At 35.3% G+C, this 25,519-nt stretch overlaps 1 protein-coding gene across 5 annotated transcripts in view; it reads right to left on the bottom strand.

The window, feature by feature from the left end:
* LOC128998085 (vacuolar protein sorting-associated protein 16 homolog) overlaps positions 1-25,157 on the bottom strand; it is a 64,952-nt gene extending 39,795 nt beyond the window's left edge. For 4 of the 5 annotated variants that reach the window (XM_054424075.1, XM_054424078.1, XM_054424077.1 and 1 more), the window contains exons 1-11: positions 24,766-24,988; positions 19,963-20,152; positions 19,241-19,369; positions 18,602-18,746; positions 12,718-12,839; positions 11,304-11,479; positions 5,850-6,096; positions 2,427-2,552; positions 1,966-2,093; positions 1,126-1,264; positions 365-499 (exon numbers count right to left, since the gene is read on the bottom strand). In XM_054424075.1, coding sequence (XP_054280050.1) covers positions 365-499; positions 1,126-1,264; positions 1,966-2,093; positions 2,427-2,552; positions 5,850-6,096; positions 11,304-11,479; positions 12,718-12,839; positions 18,602-18,746; positions 19,241-19,369; positions 19,963-20,152; positions 24,766-24,821 — 1,593 coding nt within the window. In that variant the 5' untranslated portion in view covers positions 24,822-24,988. Of the gene's footprint in view, positions 1-364; positions 500-1,125; positions 1,265-1,965; positions 2,094-2,426; positions 2,553-5,849; positions 6,097-11,303; positions 11,480-12,717; positions 12,840-18,601; positions 18,747-19,240; positions 19,370-19,962; positions 20,153-24,765; positions 24,989-25,110 lie in introns of those variants that run through there. The other variant, XM_054424076.1, reaches the window with a different exon arrangement.
* Positions 25,158-25,519: the final 362 nt, after the last annotated feature.

Here is a 25,519-nt window from a genome sequence, read left to right as displayed (position 1 = left end):
TAGTACTGGGACAGTTAATAAATAATGCAAGTAATATAAATAATTAATTCAGGTAGAGCACAAATGAGAGGTTAATTTATGTTGATTTCATTTAGTGATTCCAATACTTCCTCTAAGGGTGGATGGTGATTGTTTCGGCAACTATGTCGCCTTCTTTGGATCCTTGTAAAGAAAATCAATCATCATTCATATTGAAGTAATAAAAACATTACGATGTAATCGCCAAAACGGTCGTCATCCACCCTTAGATGAGGTATTAGGAATCACTAGACGAAATCAAGGTAAATTAACCTCTTATATGTTTAAGCGATTTGAGAATACATAAAAATGAAAGCATAATGAATGATGGACACTAATGGCTTACCTTGATGGCTAGCTCAATTCGCCCGTCATTGATGGCTTCTTTGGCAATGCCAGTGTATGAAACTCCCACGGTACGGCCTAACTTGTCTGCGATCTCTCTCGCAATTTGGTCCGAGTCTTGCCTGCGCTGCTTTACCTGTAACCAGTCAAAAAATACTTGTCACAAGTCAATTCACATAATTTTGTTTAAAAATGGTATACTTTTGCTGGGAACTAGGTGGTAGCTTAGGCAGCTACTGGGGATGTGACAATGAAATAAAAAATATTGTTCTGTATTTTATGAAGACAAAAGATATAATGTCAGTGGTTGACTACTTTGGTTATCTCTTTGTATTATTGAATAAGGAAAAACAACAAAATTACAATACTGTATTTAGATACAGAATATTAAGTTAGAAGAAACAAGAAATCATACATGTTTTTTTGCAAGGTTTGAAACTCGGTATTTTCTGAACCTGCTATGACTATAACTATGAATAAAAAAGCAAACAAAAAACGCCACATACTTGAAACAACTATAACTGATATCACTGACACTGTCACAAAGTGAGGTTATGTATATTACGTGTAGTGCCTACATGACAGCTGATCACTGTGTCGCTTGAATTCGTGCAAAGCGTTGCACCGCATGCACTCCTATAAACCGCTCTTGTAATGTTGGCGTGGCGGTATATTCAAATTTTGCTTAAACCACGTTTTGAATAACTGGTATTTGGATAATCCGCGCTACACTGTAGTGTCCATGAATTGAGTAGTGTTTACCTTATAGGATGCCCAATGAGTGAGAATGTGGCTGCTGGAGTCTGGTATATGCAGATAATTGACAGCTTGAATTGCTAAAAAATATTGCCTCCTCCTGACTAACATGTCCACTAGAAGTGGTATTGACAAAAGCTGTAATCTGGTCACACCTAAGGAAAATATATATAACAGATAGGCCTGCTCATAATGGATATAAGAAATTTAAAGATGTGATGAGAGTATAAGAACTACAGTAGAACCTCGATAAGACTCTCATTGGGATTATAAAACATAACTTGCTATCAAGGTTGACTTCTTATTGAGGTTTGCAATAACATGAGGTTAGTGGTAAAATAAATTCAAAAATTGAAAAATGAAACTTGTTATGAAGGTTGACTTGATATTGAGGGTCATATTGATGGTTTCACTGTATTTGAGGTGTTTGAATCAAGACTATTTGTGGGAAATTTTGTACAAACAGGAAAACTCAATGTCATGCTCCATATAAATCCAATATACGAAAGCTTAGCGTGAAGGTAGTATAAAATAAACTCTAAGCCAATAGTAGTAGGCTAGGGCACGGGAAATTCTTCTTATCTCCTAGAGGATTATGCTGAAACGGACCTATTTTGTTCCATTAATTGAATTTATTCATTTGCCTATTCTTTTTATATTACCATTATAACTGTTTCTATTTAAATATGTTCTATTTTCTAAATAACCTACTATTAGTGCCTCAAAATGTGCTTAAATGTCAAGTTTTTTTTCCCTTTTCTGAATATTTTTAGGAAATGTAAAAGATCCATACTAAAACAAAATACAAAAAATGATTATTCAATTTACTCAAAGTGAAAAGGATACTGTGCAAATGTGATAGGGATCCCAATTTTTGGATCTCTAACAGCATTCAAAACTCTAAGCAGACGACACATCCTCACATAGGAATCAGGATTAAATTCTGGTAGGAAGCTTTTACCAAACTGGGCAGCCTGCAAAACATAAGACATTAATTTTATTTCACTATAATTTGTTTCTTCAGTTTTCTATTTGATACACTTGTTCTATGAATTGTGTTTTAGATTGATATGTTAGTAGAGTTTTTGAGCTGGGACAAAAATACAAGGTAAATAAACCACTATTAATATTTGTCTTACCAGCTCAGGGGCAAACCACAACAATGAGTTATATGTATAGGTTAGTCTTAGAACTTAGATTAAAATCTATATACTCATGATGGACTTGATACTGACTAAAGTAGGTCTAAGGTATACATAATAGAATTTAAGATCTAATAACATGCATTTAATACTAGTAATACACACTTTTATTAACATTTTCTGATGGCTTGGATTGAACTCATGTCCTGCTGCCTCGACACACTGTCCAACAGCCATGGCGAGCTTTGGCTTCACCAAGTGGATGTACTCATTTGCTCTGTGACTTTTTTTCTATAAAAGAAAATCAAATTATACACCATACAGATTTTAAGAAAAATTATGTCAAGATCAGAATTGGAAAGACTATTTTGGCAGCAAAATACCACTAAAGACATCAAAACCTGAAAATTCAGGTTTTTTTTATTTGGGAAAGGATATACTATCAGTGCATCTAGCCTACAAATTTAATTAATGTGTAAATGAAAACAAATACAAGTATGACTAATATTTTTGTAATTTTTTTTAAGAGGTTGGTGGTGGGTAATTAATTTATTATCCTTTTTAATCCTTTAAACTTAAATGCTGTGCTGTATGGGATTGTACAACAGATGTAGGCTTAGTATGTTCAGTATGTGCACAAAAAGTTGTCATGATTGTGAATTATATTTGTTTAACACGTTGAGTACTACATCTATTGATGCAGTGCGTCAAAAGAGCTCCTATCGGGCTATATCAATAGATGTAGTCGTGCAACTCTCACTACATTAGTTCAGCATGAGCCCTGCCATTGCTGACGTTACCATTGCTGAGAAGTGAGAACGTTACAATAGTTGCCAGCCTGTAGCTTAGGCCCCGTTTATGCACCAAGTGCGGGAGCGGTGCGATAGCGGGCCCGCTCCCGCTGTAAATGAGTCTGTTTATGCACGAAGAGCGATAGCGGTAGCGGTTGGTTAAAGGAGAATGGAAGGGGGACACAGTCTTGCCAACTCAAACTCTGCCAAATAATTAACACAACTATTTGTCCTAAGTGCACGTGCGCGTGGGTCAAGTTGGCAACCCTGGCTTCAGCCCAAGCAACCGCTGCGATTCCTAACTACACAGCGGGCGAATTAGAAATCGCAGCGGGAGGTCAACCGCTATCGCTATCGCTCTTGGTGCATAAACAGCCCCATTTAACTCAATGGTGTTAGAAATCGCTCCCGCTGTCGCTACCGCTACCGCACTTGGTGCATAAACGGGGCCTTAGAATGCAAGCTTTATTTTGGTGTCGGTTAGTACTAAAATTTCCTGTAAAATCCCGTCTGGCAATGCGTTTGTCCCGGTTTCGGGGATTTTTCTCTTTTTGAGCCACATTACAAAGACACTGGCTACGGATCCAGGTCTTGCTGCTACTTTTAGGTGTTTCAGTGTACTACATTCACTCTTGGAGTAACGCAGCACAATCACCGCTGCTCTTTTGTGGTTTGTCAGACTGAAATATTTCAATGCCAATTGCGTTTGCTAATTCGGTTGCATGCAGGGTGTTCGCCTGGGCCTTGCCGCCTTTGGCGAGCGCCTTTGTATAGGTTTTCAGCACTTAACGGGTTAAAATGGTATTTCTATTCCACATTTTGTGATATTATTAATTTGATAGTCTTCAAGTATAGTATAGTCCTATAGTTTTATTTGTGTGTTCTCCAAATAACTCTTTATCTAAAACACAGATCAGTTGATGTACTTTTGTATTGTTAGCCCAGTCAACAAAGCTCAAAATATGTCCCTCAGCGGGAAAAAATTGTGTAGTCCCGGATTTTTGCACAGTCTTAGGGGACACCCTCCTGAACAACATACTAAAAGTCCTGACCGATGGGGTGTGAGCTATGGGGGGGAGGGGGGTGTAAATGCACAATCTTTCGGTTTTCTGTAAATATCTCGAAAATGGTGCCCTCTAGCGGTAAAATGTACTTATACAAAAATGAAGAGCATTAAATTTCCAACAATAATGTTCTTTACATCGTGTTCCTAAAATCAACACTTAAAAAAAAAACATTCAGAGAAACTAGTATTATTTTGGTAAAGTGATTGTTTCATACTACATCAAGTTGTATAAACTGATAAAAATGTGCTAAATACTCGTCTATGCACTACAGCTGTTGAAAAAATTGAGGGGAGAGGAAGTCGGGCCGGACTGGAAGCTGAGAGACCAAAATGTGGTGACTATATATACACTATTATTAAATCAATGAGATTATAAGTTCGTTAATTTAACCAAATAATAAATAATAAATCAACAGCATTTTGATGGTTGTTTGTGAAATCTAAGTTTTTTACTAAAAAATGTAAACATTAAACTATCAGCTGTTCATATATTATTATTATTATACAGTACAAGAGGGATCCCAAAAGACAGGTGTAATAACATTTTCTGCAAGTTTATTTTAGTTTTAATATTACAGTATGTTGTATGGTTACCACTGTTTGGTCTCTCAGCTTCCAGTCCGGCCCGACTTCCTCTCCCCTCAATTTTTTCAACAGCTGTACTGCATAGACGAGTATTTTTATCAGTTTATATAACTTGATGTGGTATAAAACAATCACTTTACCACAATAATACTAGTTACTCTGAATGTTTTTTTAAAATTTTTTTTTCTTATGACCCATGTATCTCGTTAAGTGTTGATTTTAGGAACACGATGTAATGAACATTATTGTTGGAAATTTAATGCTCTTCATTTTTGTATACGTACATTTTACCGCTAGAGGGCACCGTTTTCGAGATATTTACAGAAAACCAAAAAATTGTGCATTTACACCCCCCTCCCCCCCATAGCTCACACCCCATCAGTCAGGACTTTTAGTATGTTGTTCAGGAGGGTATCCCCTACAACTGTGCAAAAATCCGGGACTACACCATTTTTTCCCACTCATTCGGCTTCGTTGACTAGACTATGTATTTAAAATAATTACGCTTATATGTTAAATTAAAATTAACAATAAATTCTTATTATTTAACCCTAGAGTACTTAGTTAGTACTCTAGTAGTAGTAGTAGTAGCCTATCGGTATATCACCAGAGCTCGCGCAGGGTTAAGATTCACCCCATAAATTTGATCAATAAAAGACCAAACAATTTATTTGGAACACATTACAAACCTTATTGTCACCTGTATTAAACGTATATACATATTATAAAGTAAAAACTCTCAATAGAAAAGCTTAATGTTTACCTCTTAAAACAGTCAATACAAGTTTTCTATTTCATGGCCTTGCAGATGCTTTTACCACGATAAGCACAGCAGGCAGTGATTTTTAGGTTTGAATTTATTTATCGGACAAAAATCGCATATGCCATTATTGGGAAATATTTTTAACAATTGGTTCTCATTTCGGAGGCGTAAAGCCTTTTAATAATTTATCTGTGGTTTTAGGTCTAAAAAATTATCCGTTTCTTAAGGGAACCGTTCAATTTGTTTTTAAAAGAATATTTAAATAAAATATTGATTGTCGGTCACAAAGAAAATAAGTATTCTTATCTTTAAACAAGGCTACTACTGTTCAATGTTTTAATTCCTTATTTTTATAATGCCTCTTTAGCGTTCATCATACAAACCTGGAACTGTTGAGAAGCCTCTAGTAGGTAAGACCCAGGACTGGTGCTATTTATCCTGAAGATGTCTACGACCACTTGCGGCACCCTCTGGATAATCTCGTGTGTGGTGGCCGACACAACCCTCAAACAGTCTTTCTCTTGTATCAGATGACTCGTACAGTCCATGGTAAACTGAAGGTTGTCCTCTCTGCAAGGGATTACTTCTAGGCTAGTGTCACAGTTGAGAACTACACCTTGTTCTCCACACCTGAGAGAAAATAGATAATTAAAATTGTATCATACCAGAGATAGAGGATTAAAATTGTATCAAACCAAAGATAGATGATTAAAATTGTATCATACCAGATATAGATGATTAAAATTCATACACTGTATCACCCTGTATAGATATATAAATATCATTAATATCTCTATTAAATTACAGTTAGTCTGAGGCAGTGCTAGAGGAAGGTTGTGTTTTCCTTGTTATTAGCTACTACTAGTTTTGAGGTAATATCAAGATGGATTGTGGTCAGTGCACTGATAGTATTTTGGACATGAACAATTTAATTACTTGTTCAGTACTTAACTGTAAATCTAATTATCATTATTCATGTGCGGGAATAAGTAAATCAATATTTAGAAAAATTACACTTATTCATAAACAGGAATGGAAATGTCTAAAATGCTAGTCAGGGAAAAAATATGATTTAAAAAAAGATGTTTCTGAAGATAATGAAGAAAATATTACAGAGGTATTTAAAAAATGTATGAAAGATGTGACCAAGCAGCTACAAATTCTTCCAACACTAAAGGAGGATTTAGATAAAATTAAAGAAGACAGCAAGAAAGTTTAAAAGTCATCACTTCATAAGTGAACAGTATGGGGATATTATCCACAAGCTGGAACTAGGAACTTCTACCGAAACTGGAAGAAAAGGTGGAGCATCTACAGTTGGTAATTCAGTGGAAGGATGAAGAGATTCACGATTTGAGTAAGCGTCTAAGCCAATTAGAGCAATACAGCAGAAACAAAAATCTAGAAATCAATGAAGTAACTGAAAACAAGAGGGAAAATGTGAAAGAAATAGTTGTGAAACTTGCTGGGAAAATGGGAGTGGACATCACAGAGGATGACATCGAGGCTGCACATCGTCTACCATCAACTCGGAGGGACAACAGACCTGCGACCATCATCGTCCAGTTTGCCGGGATGAAGAAGAGGGCAGCTAGGCGGAAGGTTGTGACAAACAACCAGGTGACAGGACTACCAAGCGGCCAGACCTTTGTAAGTGAAAACCTTACTGTTTACTATAGAAACCTATTAAAAGAAGCTAAGAAAAAAGGAAAGGATCTAGGATACGAGTTCATCTGGTTTAAGTATGGTGCGGTTAGGCTTCGTAAAGAAAAGGAGAGTGATGTGTTAGTGATTAATGAGATGTCCGACTTAGCTAAGATTAAGTGAGAATTTTCATTCCAGGGTTAAAAATAGAACCAAAATAAATAATATTAAAAATGAGATTAAATATGGATCAAGATATTGTTTTTACTGAGGAGAATAAATCATATATTCACTTGAATTCTGCCCAGTTTGAAAAATCAGCCAAATTACAAAAATATGACCTTGGGATGACAATTCTACACTTGAATATTAGATCTATTAGAATTGATTGATGTAATTATTCTCACTGAAGTTAATATTAAGAATGAGTTATCTGATATGTTAAATATGTTTAGTATAGAAAATTACAATAAGTATTTTAATCTAAGGGAAGAAAAGAGGGGTGGAGGTATTTTAATCTTTGCCAGAAAAGATATTTTGGTGCATGGGGTATCAACCAACAGTACAAATTTTGAAAGCATGCTCATTGATATTAAAATGAAAAGTTTTGAAACTAGCATTTTAGCCACATATAGACAGCCAATTTGTGATGAAGCAGGATTTATTACAGAATTAGATAGAATATTACAGAGTATAAAAGGAAATATAATAGTAATAGGAGATATGAATTTAGATTTAAGAGATTTACATAAGAAAAAAGTTCAAGATTACAAAATTATGATGGCAGGGCACGGCTTAGATTCTTACATAAATTGTTATACAAGGGAGGAAGTAAGAGGAGGAAAACTAACACAAACATGTTTAGACCAAAAGACCATGCATTAATTAGAGTTAAAAGAGCGAAGGTCAACTTAGATGTAGTTCAGACTAAGATAGCAGATCACTACACCTGTGTTATCAATGTCCAGCCTGACAACTTCTGCCCAACTGATAAGACAAAACAGATAAATACAAATAAATGTGGCTATATTGGGACAGGTATTGGGGCAGATGGACTGGCTGTCTATAAAATGTTTATTGGATGCATCAGAGATTTATAATAAGATAAATTTAAACTTTAATGAAGCCTATGATATTTATAAAATTATTGTATCAAAACCAGTTAAATCTCCCAATAAACCATGGATGTCTTTTCAAATAGTAAAACAGATTAAAGAGCGTGATAGATTATTTAAATTGTACAAAACACATCCAAACAATAATAATTATAAAGAAAGATATAGGGTAGCTTGTCTTGTATAGTATAGTATAGTAATGTATAGTATGTCTGTGCTGAATTTGGAGTAGTACTCAATAACACCTTGAGAAAAGAAATGGCAAAGAACGATGTACATGTTGCATACAAAACAAACATCTAACAAATTATCTGCTATGCTTAAAGAAAAGAATAAGACACATTCCGATCAAGTAAACAACACAGGTATTTCCAAAATGAAATGTAACGATTGCCCGAGCTTTTACATCGGCCAAACTGCTCGCTCTTTCGCCACTAGGTTTAAAGAACACCTACCCAAAAAGAACTCGAAATCAGCATTCGCCAACCACATAATTAACGCAAACCACAACTACACAGATATACATAGTAATTTAGAAATGATGCATTTATGTAATAAAGGCAGATACATGGACACAATAGAGGAGTTTGAAATATACAAGGCGTCCAAAGAACACCCTGACCATATATTGAACGAACAAATTTCATTCAAATCTAATATCATCTACAATACTGCCATTCATTTAAACCAAAACAAAACTGGTCCTGATAAAGGAGTTGGGGGGAGGGGTAACAGCTGATGCTTGGACACACGCCAGCAGTCATGACGCAACATCCATCGGCGCCTGTCTCGTGTGTTCGTCACTTGGCCAAGCTCGTAAATTCGTGTTATTTAAATGTTTTTTGTGTATATAGACATATTTATTTCGACAAGTTCATCTATGAATGGGAATCATAATTGACCTTAACATGAAATGGGACTTGCACTTGAAACAACTAACTGATAAATTAAGATTATGCTTATTTAAGTTTACCATATAAGACAATACCTGCCACTAAAAACAATGATTACTCAAGTCTGTGTGAACCATTGCTTAGATATAGTGTAAGGTCATGGGGAGCAGCATCAAACACAGCCATAATGCAACTAAAATCCGTGCAAAGCAGGATAATCAAAACAATGACTAAGCTTGATTCTGCTGATCTGGTTGAAAATCCCATGCTAGGTTATCAATTGGTCAACGTTTTGTCACTTGATGGGCTGTTTAAGTTTTTATTTACAACAGATTATTATTTTTCAGATGAGTTCGAAAACCTTAATGTTCATAGTTACAACTCAAGGCAAATGTTCTTTATTTAGCCTATAACATTAAATAAATATTCTAAAAGAACAATGGAATATTTAGTTCCATTCTTGTTAAACAGTTTACCGGTACAGCTGAGGAATATATGTTACTGTAGAGTTTTAAAGAAGAATTTATATCTAGATTTGAGTTAAAGATAACAGATCTTAAATAAAGCTATCCTCTACTCAAAGAACAATGACTTAGCAATAAACCCCACAAAAACTACAACTCTGAATTTCAGTAAGAAAAAAGACATAGTCCCTCAATTAGAGGATGTAACAATAGAAAACCACACAAAATTTCTCGCTGTTATCCTTGATAACAAACTAACATGGAAAGAGCACATCAACCACCTAAGAAAAAAAATCAGTACTGGAATATATGTCGTCAGAAGAATAAACTACATAGGTGGACTCTCTGTGGCCAAAACAGCTTACTTCGCACTGGTAGAGTCGCATCTTAGATATGGCTTGACAGTGTGGGGAGGAACTTCAACAAAAAATATGAATCGAATCCTTGTTCTTCAAAAGAAAGCCATAGGACCCTCGCCGACCTTGTCCCACCACAGACTTGCAGACTAGCATTCGCAAACCTCATCACAGGAATCCTCACAGGAATCATAGGAATCCTCACAGTGGTTTCTCTCTACATACTTGAAACCATAAAGTATGTGAATGAAATAAACCCCCCAAGAAACCAAGATATGCACCACTACAACAGCCGTCATGGCTCCAAACTTGCCCTACCAGTTCACCGAACAACTCTTTGGGAGAAAAAACCTTCCTACACCGGCTGAAAACTGAGGAACCATCTACCTGACTACCTGAGAGACCTGACTGGCAACAAGCTACACCAGGAGTTGAAGAAGTGGCTAATTGCAAGACCCTTCTACTCAATAAAGGAATTTTATGAAAATTATGGAAATTAACACGTACAATTCACTATTGTATTGACACTATTGTAATTCTTAACGAATGAACAATAAAGAATATTGTATTGTACTGTGTTTAATATTTTATCATTGTTGGTCACTGTTCCAATTGTTTATTATTGTTACTTTTTTAATAGTTTATTCACTGTTCACTGTTCTAAATGTTTATTATTGTTACTTTTTTAATGGTTTTAAATCCGTTTATTACTGTTACCTTTTTCATTGTTTATTAATAATTGTTGAAATCTGTGATTAAATTCTATGATTGGTTTGGTATATTATTGAATTCTTACAGAAAAACAAGGAAAACAAAAGACTGATTGAAAACAAAGACTGATTGAATAAAAAAACACTGTGAAATAACAAAAATTAGGATAATTGCTGCAGACAAGCCATATTGGCTATTGTGGCTGAGTTGTATGTGTTTAGTAAATTTGTATTTTTTGAAAAATAAATAAATAAAATTTAGAGAGCGACCTCAATATGATAAATCCCACAGGACCTAACACAAAATTTGACATATCGAGTATTTCGTTACACTGAGGTTCAGTAATTTGAATTCAGGTGATCCAAAAATTTTTTACATCAAGGATAATTCTTTAGCAAATGGTACAATTCAAAACTTTATCTATTTGGTAAACACAGTTTAGTTGTTCATCCTGTATATATTTTACATATCTTATCTCAAATTACATTTTTTGTTGGGTTTATCAAAAAGCGACAAGTTAAATTGTGCGCCAGTAGCTGGCTGATAGACGTGGACCTATTTTGAACTAAAAGTCGGCTTCAGGGTCTACGCTATAGGTATAGGAATTAGCAGTCTATAATATTTCTTGGTAGCTGGTTTGTGGTTGCTACTGACCATGCTATCTGTTTGATGTTGAAGTTGCGTACATCAAGTAGCCGGTAGTTGTGTCGCAAGTCCACGGTGCCAAGCCACAGTTTGCCTCGGTCCGTCAGCAACGCCACACTCTGACTGGTGGACGAGACAGCCATCTTGACTACGACACCTGCTCCTTCGTCTCCCAGGTCTACATGCTAAAGACAGAATGGACCTCTGGATAATGTTCGATATTATCGTTTAAGCCCCATATTTTTTACAATACAATTAGGCCTACCAAAGTTTCAGGAAAATACCTAGTGCAACAAACCTGTAGACCAAGCAATTTTCCATTTCCCTCATTGGATTCTTACTCAAATATTTCCTTATACATGTTGGATTTTTTCCTTATTAAAAAAGTTAAGTTTAACGAGTACTTACTTAGGTTTTTAGCAACAGGGAAGGTAAATGGTGTTTTGTGAAATGTTAAAAGCTTAATATGAAATAAGTAAATTATATCAAAATATGGGACCCATAAACAATCAAACTAGGCCTGCAACAATTAATGTACTTATTACCTATAAGAATAACAAGGGTAAAATGAGTGAAAGACGCAAATACCGCTTGACAAAGATAACTATCAAAAATGATAATAGTACGAGGGGCGTTTTTAAGTAAGGGCCTATTTTACGTATAACGCCGATGTTCGAATGGACGTCATGAGGCAGCTTGCCACTTATTGGCATAATTGTTAAACAGGATGGTGTCATTTGCAGCTCTGTGGCTGACATGTAAGCTTCGCTGTGTGTTTAGACAATTTTTAAAATTATTAAATCAGTGCCGCATGCATGATAAGGTCAGGGATATTTTTCTGACCACAAGAAACATATCACATACCGATAATTATCGACAGTTGACTGAGGGTTATGACCTTACTGCAATGAGTGAGGGTAAAGTGCATAAATGGGCCAGGGGGTGTAAAATGGCCATGAAAGCTGTTTTGATTTGTGCTCTTCAGTGAGAAGTCTGGGTACCCACCAAAAGCACAAATTCCTTCCCAATTGGACATATAAGGGCAATTTTTGAACTCCCTAACCCAGTTCTGCACTTCACCCTCACTCATTGCATTAGAGCCACAAACTTCAGTCATCTGGTGATAAATGTCTGCAGCTGATATGTTTCTTGAAGTCAAAAAACATATCACTCACCACTCACCCCATCTTGCTTGCGTCAGGAGATTCAATAATTTTAACATTGTTCTAGACACACTGAAAAATGTACATGTCAGCTACAGAGATGCTTATAGTTAGAGATGCTTCCTAAAAGGTTTTTCTAAAAGGTTGTCCTATCACATGTTACTCTAACAGAATTGGACCTTTCCCTTCTGAAAATTTGTAAAAACATCAAGGGGTAAAACCTGCTGGATTTAGATTAAATTAAACATGTTTCAACAAACCTGTATCGTGGCCCTTGACTCCGCTTCACTAAGGGAATATATCTCAGGACCAAGAGCCAGCATGACCCTAGTGTGTCTCTCTTCGCACACTAACGCCCAGGCGCTCGGACCTAACTGCATACCTACAACCACACACAAAGTCATCCAAATGAAATCACATTGTTCCATAATTTTAGCTCCTCTATTGCAAAGCCCTTCTAGGCCTCTCTAGTTAAAGCATAAAAGGGTCAATGAGCAAAATGATCATCAATACTGCCACAGCAGACTGTAGAGTTTTGTAAAGAAATATTGGATCTATTCTATGAAAATATTTTGAGTAAAATAAAAACACGATGAGAAAAAAAAACATTTACTGTTAAATTTTTAATTTTTACATAATTTTGGATTAACTTGTGCAAAATGCCACAGGTTTGTAAAAACCCTGACTACTGACTAGATTTCGCAAACTCATGGTTACCTACATAAATCAAATCATTGACTAAACGCCAAATGCGCTCTTGGTTCTTGAAAGGCAATAAGATAGATAAGGTCATCAATAGTAATTACAAGTGGAATAGGAATAGCACAGTGGACAGGAAGTGATCGGAGGACAGTTTGTGAAGCCGTAGTGACTTAATGGATAAGGGTTAAAAAATCTAAGTATGGCTGTAAAATAAAGGGACAGGTTTTCTAAGAGACAAAAGGCATGAGCCTGAAAGCCAAACACCATATTGCCTGGGCCACTTGACATCCCCCTCCACATTCCGGCACGTTTGAGAACACTAGGCCACAGCTTCATTTGCATCGCATGGTGTATTTGCATTTTTTGGTAAATAGTAGGCGTTATGATTGAGTAACGTGTTAACGTGAATTTTTTTGCTTGGTAACAGTTTGAAAGTTTAAACACTCTTAAAAAGGCTCTAAACTGTTTTGGGTGTTTTTTTACAAATATTCCTCAACATCTCAGAACAAATCTCCATTTGTCAGTGATTTGTTCAGGCGTGAGGATTTTGGGAACCATTTTATATTGAGTGAGTTTTCTCATGTTGAAATGTTCTTGTGTCAAACTGATTCTTTGAAAATTCCTACAGTCTAAGGAACTGCACGGATACTCAAACAACGATCTTGACAGATGACATTGCCTATTTCCTAATTCCTGGGTGCGGATCATCTTTGATATCTTCATCTTCTCTTTAGTCTTTGAAACGCTTATACCACTCAAAATCCTGTGTACAAAAATACATTGATCCCCCTACACTTGATTTATGATGGAATTAGGCTCTGATAAGGACTTCACAACAAATTTCCTACCATTTTCCGGCAAGCGGCCAATACACGGTCTGACACAAATAAAGAATGTGTCAGAACTAAGTGACCTAAGGTCATCAAACCAGCTGTAAAGTAGAGGGGGGATGTCAGGTGACTCGGTATGGCATTTGGCTTTCAGGCTCATGCCGTTTGTCTTTTAGAAAAACAAGTCTTGTTATTTTATAGCCATATCTTATATCAACTCCGTTTAGTTCTGGATAGCCTTAATAACCAAAAAATCTGTTTCAGCAAATAAAAATATTCCAAAGCTAAAAAATCAGTCCTTTGTATGATTGGAGGAGGAGCATTCTAGACCCCTTGTAAGGACTTGAGAAAGGACTTGACGAAACTCTCGGGCAAAATTTCTTCCTGGTTCTACTTTGGGTGCAGTGTAAGAATAAGAATAAGAAATATTTATTCCCATTAATCTTTACAAAAGAAATAGGACACATCATTTGTAATACGGTACATAGAAATCAGAAATCATAAATCGTTTTATTGTCCTTCAACATTTACAACAAATGCAATAGACAAAAGTCAAGAAAATTCAGCTATTACATAGTTACAAGCAGAGGCGTCACGCCGGGGGGGCACGGGGGGGCCCGTGCCCCCCCAACTTATATAGCTATTTTTTTTTTTTTTTAGAAAACCAACAATAAAAATCCAAATAAAAATTTTTTTCTAAAGTGGCACTCACAATAAGTTATTCATATAAAGAAAGAGTTAAGTTTTTTACCGTATTAATAGTTGGTTACAATCCTTTATGTTTTTATACTTAATCATTATTACATTAATTTCAATATTTGAATCATTTGGTAAACAAAGAGTTCGGATTAAGTGTTGAAGTTGTACATTCGTTGAATAGGCGGCGTCTTTTTATTCTTTGGCTGGGCGAAGGTTGGTCAACCTGTGCACTGTGTATCTAATCTGTCATCCCCACCACTCCACACAGTACAGACAGGCAGAGAGAGCAACCGTCAACTTATAGGTTATGCGTTTCGTCACTGCACCTGTTTTGCACAGTTTAACTTGAATGGTGACTGGACGTATCTATCTTTTACTGTTGACATGTCTAAACAATCTTCGGTGCTGTCTTTTTTTAAAAAAAGTGTTAAGTCAAGTGTAACTGTTGAGTCAAGTGAGCAAGGAGATAAACATTTAGCTCAAAGTAGTAGTGCGGATGAATGTCCCGGTAAGTCGCCATCTTTACCGCATAAACACAGCGATGCCAAGTTTCAAGGAGAGAGTAGAGACCCTTCACTAGGTGTTCGAACAGCAGACATTACAAAAGGTCCATTTCAGCCTGTTGATTGCTTCAAGGTAAGCAAAGTTAATTCTAAATCAAGGCAATTCAAAAAAACTTGGTACAATGAATTTTCTTGGGTTGAATACAGCCCTATTTTGGATGCTGCATTTTGTTATCCATGCCGATTGTTTTGCCACCATAAGTCTGGGCGGGGAGAGGAATCATTTACTAAAGTTGGTGTGAACAATTGGAAAAAGGCACTTGAAAAATTCAGAAAACATGAAAAAAGTGAAATGCATCTTAAGGCAGTGCAATTTCTTAATGAATACAGAAAACCAGGTCTAAGTGTTGCAGATGCGTTGTCCTCAGTGCACACTCAAAAAGTTCAGGCCAATCGGAAATATTTGAAATTTATTATTGAAACCATTTTATTTCTTGGCAAACAGAATCTCGCTTTAAGAGGACATGATGAGAGTATTAGGTCATTCAACAGGGGTAACTTCCTTGAACTGCTTGAACTAAGATCGCATGATATGGATGAAGACATTAAAACATTAATTAAATCACCAGTTCACTCATACAAAAGTGCCAAGGTTCAGAATGAGATTATTGAGTGCATAAAAAATGAAATGCTTCAAGACATCGTGCAAGAAGTGGGTGAGGCCTTGGCCTATTCAATAATTTGCGATGAAACAACTGATGTTTCATCACGCGAACAGCTAAGCATTTGCATTCGTTATGTCGCAAAGGTAGACGGTAGCATCCAAATCAAAGAGAGGTTTTTGGGATTCGTTGATGTAGCAGACACTACAGGCGAAAACTTGCATAATGTAATCAGAGGCTATCTACAGCAGTTAGGTATAAACATCAATAAAATGCGAGGCCAGGCATATGATGGTGCTAGTAACATGAGTGGAAAATTAAAAGGCGTAGCTGCAAGATTTCAAGAAGAAGAGCCTAGAGCATTGTATACACACTGTCATGCCCATTTACTTGATCTTGCTGTGATGCGATTTTGCGAGGAAATAAAACAGCTTCGGAATTGTTTGTTCACTGTAAATAGTTTGTATAATGTAATAAATGCATCAGCTAGCAGGTTTTCTATTTTTGAGTCAATATGCAAGCAAAATGGAGAGACAAAAATCAAAAGACTGGTGAGCTTGTCACGGACTAGATGGACTGTTCGTCACAGAGCAATTAACTCCATTCTAGATCAGCTCCCACAAGTTTGTGACACTTTAGAGATTGTTGCAAATGACGCCTCTAATGCTAAAATAGCAGCTGATGCAGACGGATTACTAAAACAAGTAAGCACCTTTGAGTTTTTGTTCTGTCTAAAACTATTGTACACTGTTTTGAGTCAGACAGATGTTCTCTCCAAAGAGCTTCAGAGTGAAACACTGGATATCTCTAGGGTTTTTGCAAAGGTCGAAGCAGTGATAGACTGTTTTAAACTTGTAAGGAATGACGATGGATTTTCTCAGATATGGGAAGAAACAGAAGAACTATGCAAGGAATATGCCACCAAAGGATTGTGCATTGAAAGACCTTCACTTCCTCGCAAACGTAAGATTCCCCAAAAGCTTGAAAATAGTAACTTGCCTCAGTCTACATTCCATCATCAAACACCCGAACAATCCTTTAAAACTGAAGTTTACTTTACTGGGCTAGACACAGTGATCACAAACCTACAATCACGTTTCTCGAAGAATGATTACGACAAAATCAACAGTATTGCTGAACTGCTATTCGATTGGAACACCATTAACAGCAATACTGTTCTACAAGTCCAACAGTTTTATAACTTATCCTTTAGCTTCACTTCTCAGCTCAAGTTTTTTCACTGCTACACCAAGAATAATTTCGTCAAAACAGACAAAAAAACAGTGGGCATAACTTTTCAAGAACTGGCAGAATTTTTTGTCAAGAATTGCCTTGAAAACAATGCACCAGATGTTATGCAACTGTTAGAAATATCACTTTCGTGGCCTATCACAACCGCAAGCGCCGAAAGGTCATTCTCGACGCTACGAAGACTCAAGACATACCTAAGAAGCACAATGAGGGAAGAACGATTAAGTGGACTTGCACTGATGGCTATTGAACAGGAAATGACATCTAAGTACATGCAAGAAGAAAAACTAAATGCCTTAGTTGAACGATTTTCTAAAGTAACTGAAAGAAGGCTTATGCTCCATTAACTGAATATGCTCCCTTGTTATTAAACAAGCTAATATATATAATCTGTTTATTGTGAAAATATACACTTTTAAAAGTATAAAATATTATTTTATTTTGCAACCATTCAGAAAAAATACTGGTAAAGTATTAATTTTCTCGAAAGCTATTATTGGTTTTTAACTTTCAGAATATAGGCTTAGGCCTATATACAAAAAAAAAAAAAAAACGAAACAAAAATTACCATGTAAAATTTAAATACACTTATTTTTACGGTAATAACTTAAATAATACATTGTATGTTTTCATACAGTATTACATACATTAACTTTAACTGAACTATTTGTTACTAAATTGTATTCATAAGTTGATATTTTCTATTATGACAGCTGCAAAAGAGTGTGCTTTGTATATTCTCTATTCAATAGAGAACTATTCTCTATGACTGCGGCCAATGCTATTTTAAATGCATTGGTTTTGAGGTAAATATAACAAAAGTTCTTTAACAGTCACGTCTCCAAAATAAAAATCAAATTTAATGTTAAAATTGATGGGTCCTTAAAATTTACATTGAAAGTTGTAAAAAACACTCAGCTGTTTACCATGTGTATTTCATAGGATTTAAGGCTTACAGCAGCACTTTTAAGTACGAAAAATCAAAATTCCATACCCCCCAGGCCCCCCGGATGGTGTCCTATCAATGTGCCCCCCCAAATCTATGGTTCACGTGACGCCTCTGGTTACAAGGTGATTCAGTGTTTACAGTACAATATATCTAAATTTAAATAACCACTTACATGAAAATAAAAGCTTTATTTCAACTTACTCTTAAAAATCTAATATTTATTTCACAACTTAATAAATCATCAATTTTGTAAAAGGGGGTTTTAACAATCCAGTCATACAGTTTATTTTTAAAAATACTGTAAGAAACCAATTTTGCTTCTTCAGGCAGCTTATTAAAAAACATTGTACAATTTAATTTATGTGAATGTTTGGTTTTTGCCAATTTTTGCTGCAATATATCTATTTTATCCTTACCTGCATGAATCAAGCTAAAAAACTAAATGCTCATGGTATATTTTTGTTATCATCATAGCTATGTAGGACAAACTTAAAACAACCTGTTTCAATCGTTACCAGAATAGTTAGCTAATTTGTAAATCATCAAACCTGGTATTTCAGCTAGAAGCCTCGTTTTTGGTTCCTTGTAATTGTTGACTATGAAGATACGATGGGCCATAGTCAACACTGCGACTCCAGTCCCTATGGCACTTTCAAACACTTGCGCTGCCGTAACACGGGTCTCTTGAACATCCTAAGTAAAATAATTTGATTATAAAATTGCACTCATCCTACACTCATCCTACACTCATCCTTCACTCATATTTGGGGTAAAATACGCACATAGTGGCGTCCCCATCTTAAATAATTGATAATTGATAATTGCATTACTTAAAAACAAAGGTGACTTGTGTAACTATTTAGACCTTAGTCTACATACACGTAACATTTAATTCAAATAGAATAGTTCCACTGTATTCAACATCACTGTTCTATGCTCCTACCGATCAAGCTCTTGTGTAACTATGTAGGTACCCCAAAGATTCACAGAACACAGAAGATTGATATTTTATAGCAATGCTGTAATTTGTAAAGGGATGACAATAATTTTCTTGTATTGTTCACATTTGGCTCAATGAATCAAATACGTTTCAGTTTTACATTTATATTTTATGGGAAGTGGCAAACTCTAGATCTAGGTTGGCAATAGCTTATTGTGTATGTGTTAATTCTTAGTTCAGAACTAACCTTCCCCATACTGAAAGTACGCTGATAATTGGAAAACATATCGTAGACCAAAACCATTCCATCTTCCTGTACACATAGAAGTTCTTCTGACGTAGACCAGCCGAGCTGCAAAACATTGCCACTATTCCACTGCAACATCAAACATATCACTCGGTCAACGAGAAGGTATTTGAAAATAATCTTTTAACTGTGCTAATAAAAACCTAATGACCTTCGGTACGCTTAGAGACGGTTTCTTATTGCATATGGTTATCCAATATGAAAAACCTAACTGATGACGTTATATTAGATTTAAAATCAACACTAAAGAGTAAAGTGTACCAGCGTCAAATGAAGCCATTATGAATTACGCAAAATATAGCCTAAAAATATGTGTAAATAGGCAGTCAATTTGAAGCTGAAAATAATTTCAAAATAATTTTGAAAAAAAATTTGAAATAATTTAAGCTATAAAGCTGGAATGTGGTTTGACATGCATGAATTAGAATAGTGCCCATACTACTGTATGCATACTATTTAATATGTATTTATAGGCTAGCTATAAGTACTTTAACTAAGCGTCTGACTTTGTATGTTCTATTTATATTCACACTAAAATATCCATTTTTATCTACCACAGCATTATGTAAAACAAAAGCATTATTCACCGCCTAGTAGGGATTAAGAGCTGTTGACAGTATTACAGTTATTAACCTCTAAGAAATAAAGGATCACATGCTTACCACAAAAGTAGAAATCAGTTTTCCAGAGGAGCTATAGATTGCAATTACTGGTTTTCCACTGCCTTGTACTTTGACCAACTTGGTTCTGTCCCGCATTACAGCAATAGGACCACCATTCGGAGAACATGTGAGAACTGACGACTCAAGTGAAACCTCTCTCTGCCATGACATATTATACATTTCAAATTTCCTGCAACAAGATAATGTGTTTTTTAAACAGTTTTACCCGGGTAAACGTACGGGTTTCATTACTTACTACTGTACTGTAGCCTAATGAGTTTTTACTGGACACCAGCTGATGGCGTCAAATATCGTACGTCACTTGTCCAAAATGTGTTTACCAGAGTCATTCGGTAATCCCGCACTCGACTTTGTCTTGCACAGGAGCTACCACACTCGTCCAGTAGTCAACTGTTTTAGGACTAGTAACGTAATATACTATTACACATCCTTTTACAACTATAGTACAAAGTCTCTCAACCAAACTACTTTTAACTTTAAACATCATTATGCATCGTATACTGATTTCAACGTAAGGAAGGAAAAACCAAGTGCCTGAATTAAGAATGGTGGCATGGGGTTCGGGGTTTGGCCGTTGACCTAAGATAAAGATGTTGTTGAGATCGTTCTCCCAAGTAAACAAAAAGAAATGTGAATGATTATGTAGCTGGGTGTATCCATGACACCTCCAAAGCCTTAGGGGTAGGCCTTAACATTTCTTTATGTAGGAGTAGGCAGCTATTTTATGTAGGCCTACCTACGGTTCAAGTTTTAGCGAATTCCCCATATAGGCCTAGGGAATAAGCTATACTGCTATTTACTTTGTCGTTTTGAAGTTCCAAGAGGCCAAAAACACCATCCGTTCAAATTCATATATATATATGTCAAATAAATATATAAACATAATATATAAAAGGCAAAGCCCTCACTGACTGACTCACTCACTCACTCACTCACTCATCATTAATTCTCCCACTTCCCATTTACCTAGGAGGCTGAAATTCGGTACACCGATTCCTTGGGCATTAAATAGGAAAACTAAGTAGTTTTTATTCTGATCGGGCTTTCGGGCTCCACCCCAGTGGCTCTGAAGTTTCCCATGTTAACCTTAGATTTTTCATATTTAAAAGGAATTTCTTAACAGCTGTTTCAATTAAACAAGTTGGTACTGTTCTATGATGTTCAATAGCATTAAAGTTACAAGGATTTTTTTTATTTATGACTACAGCCAATTTGCAACCAAGAGGTGAGTGAGCGTAGCAAACAAACTTCAACCTGGAAGCGAGTGAGCGTAGCGAACGAACTTCAACCAGGACGTGATTGAGCCATGCGAACGAGCTCACTTGTGAAGTTAAACGGGGCAAAGCCCGCGGGCACAGCTAGTATATATATATATATATATAGGCCTATATATGTCAAATAAATATATATACATATATATGTCTGTTAGCGTGATAACTTGCACAAAAATGATACAATTTTGATGAAATTTGGTACAAACGTGCAAACCTACTTTTATTCAAACGAGTTTGCGAACAAGCATAATCAGACTATGGGAACGGGGCTTTGTGGGGGGTTTAATGGAGTTAACATAGGTTTTTTCCATTTTTGACCCTAAAATCACAAAATTTTATAATTTCTCTCTAAGCCATTTTGTAGAGCTTAAAAAAAGAAATAATTTTGTATACTGAAGCGTTGTTGTATGCCCAACAATTACGGAGATAATTTAAAAATTATAAATTTAAAATTCCCATGTTATTCTTATGGAGAATAAATAAACTGTTGTAGTTTGCTTGTTTAGGGATATATTTAAACCAAATTCGGAAATTTCGTTTAAGTAATACTAAGCTATCGACATTGCAATAAAAAATACATCTAAATATCCCTGTAGCAGCAAACCTAAGTACTCACTAAAATGAATGTTAATTTAATAGGAAATAAATCTGACAATTTTTAGAGAATATTTTAGTAGAAATCCAGCCAGATAAATGGAAATTCGCTTAGTCTGCAGGTTTGCTGCGGCAAGGTTATTTATTTTTATTGGGTTTTATTACACATCTGTAAAAGTCTAAAATATAAATTTTGGGTAGGCCTAGGTAGAACAATTCATACCATCGCAATCCATCCTAATTAAAAAACACGGTAAATATGCATTTTAAGGTTTGCATGTGATTTTTTTATTTTATACGACCAAAACCATGTCATGTGGACCTGCTCAAATTACCCGGAATATTAAGCAGATCACAAATATTCAAGAAATGTTTTGATTCGACGTCAAATAAGCGAGATTTAAAAAAATCTGCAATGGTTTTTTAGGATTTTTGCTCCAACTTTTGCTTGTGTTAAAATACCAGAACATAACAAGCAACCTGGCAGTGCTACAATAACCAATGAATAGGTTGGTACTGAAAGAATTCCAAGCATATTTCCTATACAAACTTAATTTTCTCGACTAAGTTAATTACCCATTATTTCCCGTTAAACTACCCTTTTACACATTAAATTACTCTTTCCCCTGCCTATTTTTGGATGATAAACCACGTTAGATGTCTCCCCCACCCAAAACCACGAATTCCCACCTGTCCCCTAGTGAGTTGGGGTTATGGCTGTATCACATTTTTTTCAAAATCTTATTTTAGCTTATTTGACGTCGGATCCAAAAAGTTCTTTCATATTCATGATCTGCTTAATATTCCAGATAATTTGAGTTACATGAAGTATTTTTGTAAAAAAAAATTGTGGTCGTTTTTTTGTGTTATGGTCTTTTTCCGTGGAAAAAGAACGTCATTTTTGGAATCAGCATTGAATTTTGAGTAGAAGGAAAACAAATTCAAAAATCGTGTGCAAACCCTAAAATGCATATTAACCAAAAACACTTATAATACAGTCCCAAATTTACATAAACCAGACTTATCCTCACATACCTATTAGACAACCTTATAAGCATTGTTTTTTTTAATAGTATATTTCAGTGTTTTACTCCAGAGCTTTCATTGTAGGCCTACATTAACAGTCTGGAGGTAACATAAACTAACAATTCGGTTCATTCTGACCTAAACTTTACCTTCCTAATCTAACCTAGGTTTAAACAGCCCCAAAATCGCATGATTCGCATGATTCTTAAGTTCATAAATACCAAATTTTGTTGTGTGAGAAAAAATCCACTAGGTTAAACTAAGTTTTTATCCAGCCTACTCTCGGTTTGATTTGGGCATACCGTAACCACTAAAGCTGGGTTTTCCTAGGCGCGGAAGCGGAGAGAGGAGCGCGGAGAGCGGAAAAGAGATAAACATGGTGTTCTGTTCCGCTTCTAGGAAAACAGTAACATATAATTACCTAAGACAAGTGGAGTCCGCTCTCCGCGTTCCTCTCTCCGCTCTAGAAAAAAGTCATTAAATAACTTCTTGATTAGCATTGTACGTGTTATTAAATTTACGGAAAGTAAATAAAATAAACGTCTTATAACACTTTAAAAGTGATTTTAAGTGTTATAAGACGTTTCTTTTATTTACTTTCCGTAAAAAAGTCATGTATTTCACTAACTTATATGAGAGGTACTATTAGTTTATTCCCATAACTTACATTTGGGTGGACTTCCGTATCTGTTGGCACAAACAACCAAATTAAAATATTGATTATTCTATTATTTCATTCAATATATCGATTGATATTTTCATTTGGTTGTTTCTGGCAACAGATACGGAAGTGTACCCATACATTTTAGTGATTGATTTTAATGGACTACCAAGAACGAGACATTAAGCAAGGACAGTCCAGGGTACAGTTTCACATAGAACCTACGATATATTATTGGATAAAATATTAGTTCAATACCTACATTTAGATTGAAACACATATTGTTGTCATGTGACATTGTTATATTAATTGCATAGTTTGAATATGAACATTTCAAAGAAAAAACACTTCAAATTACTATTTCAAAAATGCAAGCATTTTTGAAAAAGTAATTTGAAGTGTTCTTCTCAGGATTTTAATTTTACAAAAACAGTCTGCAGGCGACATAAACTAACAACTCGATACATTATAACCTAAACTTTACCTAACTAATCTAACCTAACTTCAAAACACTTAATGCAGGCACCAATTCACATACAGCACGACCTACCACCCTGACATGCCTAAATAAGAACTACATGTAATTAGTCCACCTATATCTCTATAATGTGACGAAATTCCTATTATAGAGAACATTAAGTTATTTGACTACAGAATCACTTGAAATGTTATCCATCCTATCTTGTTTATTGTAATGTTAAGTATGTTTTTACGGCAATATCTTGAGAAATATTCATTAGCGGTGAAAAACAATGGTATATTTGGATTCAGGAGGTAAAAAACTATGAAGTAAGATATCAAAATTAAAAATTCGTTTGGAGGCACCTATACGGGAGGTAAAAAACTATGAAGTAAGATATCAAAATTAAAAATTCGTTTGGAGGCACCTATACGGAATAAATACCAAAATATTTTAAAGGATATTTTTATTGAATGAAATATTTTTAAATGATTGGATATGTAACTTAGGGTCAATTGAAAATTTCATAATTGATCATAGCCTAAGTTAGGCTAGATTCTCTGCGTTACTGTAAGTTACCTTAGGCAAAATAAAAGGATTTAATGACAAATCTGGTCTATTCATAGGACATTTTCAGATAGTGCTCGATTAGGCCTAGTCAGTGCTCGATTTGTTAAAAATAAGGTGCCAGAACTGTATATTAGCGTAGCCCAGTTAAGGAACTGTACCCTTTTAATTTGTTTTTTTCTAGGCTGTAATTATCATACCTATAATAACCATCTTTATCAGTAGGGTGCCAATCATGTATAAGTAGTGCTGTCATCTTTGCTAACTGGTATTGGCTAAACTAATGGCAAAAACATGGAAAATATAAAAATAATTGAAACTTCATCAATCTTTAGTTAAGCAGGTTAACCCTATTTTATTGGACAGTGTTCACATCTAGAACGTTCAATCCAAATGTTAGTCTTCTTTTTACTAATCACTTCAATAATGTAGTGTCACTCAACTCACTGTCAGTGTCAACAAAACAAAACAAATTCAATTGACAATTGACATTACATTTTTATTCTGCAAAATGAGGTTATGGTTATGCTGTTATGCTATGTTACCATTTTGTAAACGTCATAAGAATGTACTACTTTTGTGTCTCCATGTAGACTGTAGACTCACATAGCAGTGGTATGCGACGATTTCAGTGTCGATCATTTGGGATGTCGATAATCTGGGACCAATGAGCTGGGACCCCACGGTTTAATTTAAGGTGGAACTACAGGTTAATAGATTATGGTACCAATAGAGTGCTAGCACGTATAATCTAATAATCAAGAATTATAATAAATTTACGATTAAAAATGTACGCGAACACGATATAACAGCTAAACAATTTAATTTATTTGTGTTGGCATTGATATGTCACTGTTAATTTATATAGCTGTTAAATTATTTATTTCATCTTTGGTAAACCCCGTTTTTACGGGTGGGTTCCAAATTATCGACAACCATAGAAATTGATCGAAA

This window comes from Macrosteles quadrilineatus, unplaced genomic scaffold (genome assembly GCF_028750875.1).
Source record: "Macrosteles quadrilineatus isolate MER2022 unplaced genomic scaffold, UCM_ALF_1.0 Scaffold_7__1_contigs__length_78375512, whole genome shotgun sequence".
In the NCBI taxonomy this organism is placed as follows: domain Eukaryota; kingdom Metazoa; phylum Arthropoda; class Insecta; order Hemiptera; family Cicadellidae; genus Macrosteles; species Macrosteles quadrilineatus.
This window is presented reverse-complemented; position numbering and strand designations above follow the sequence as displayed.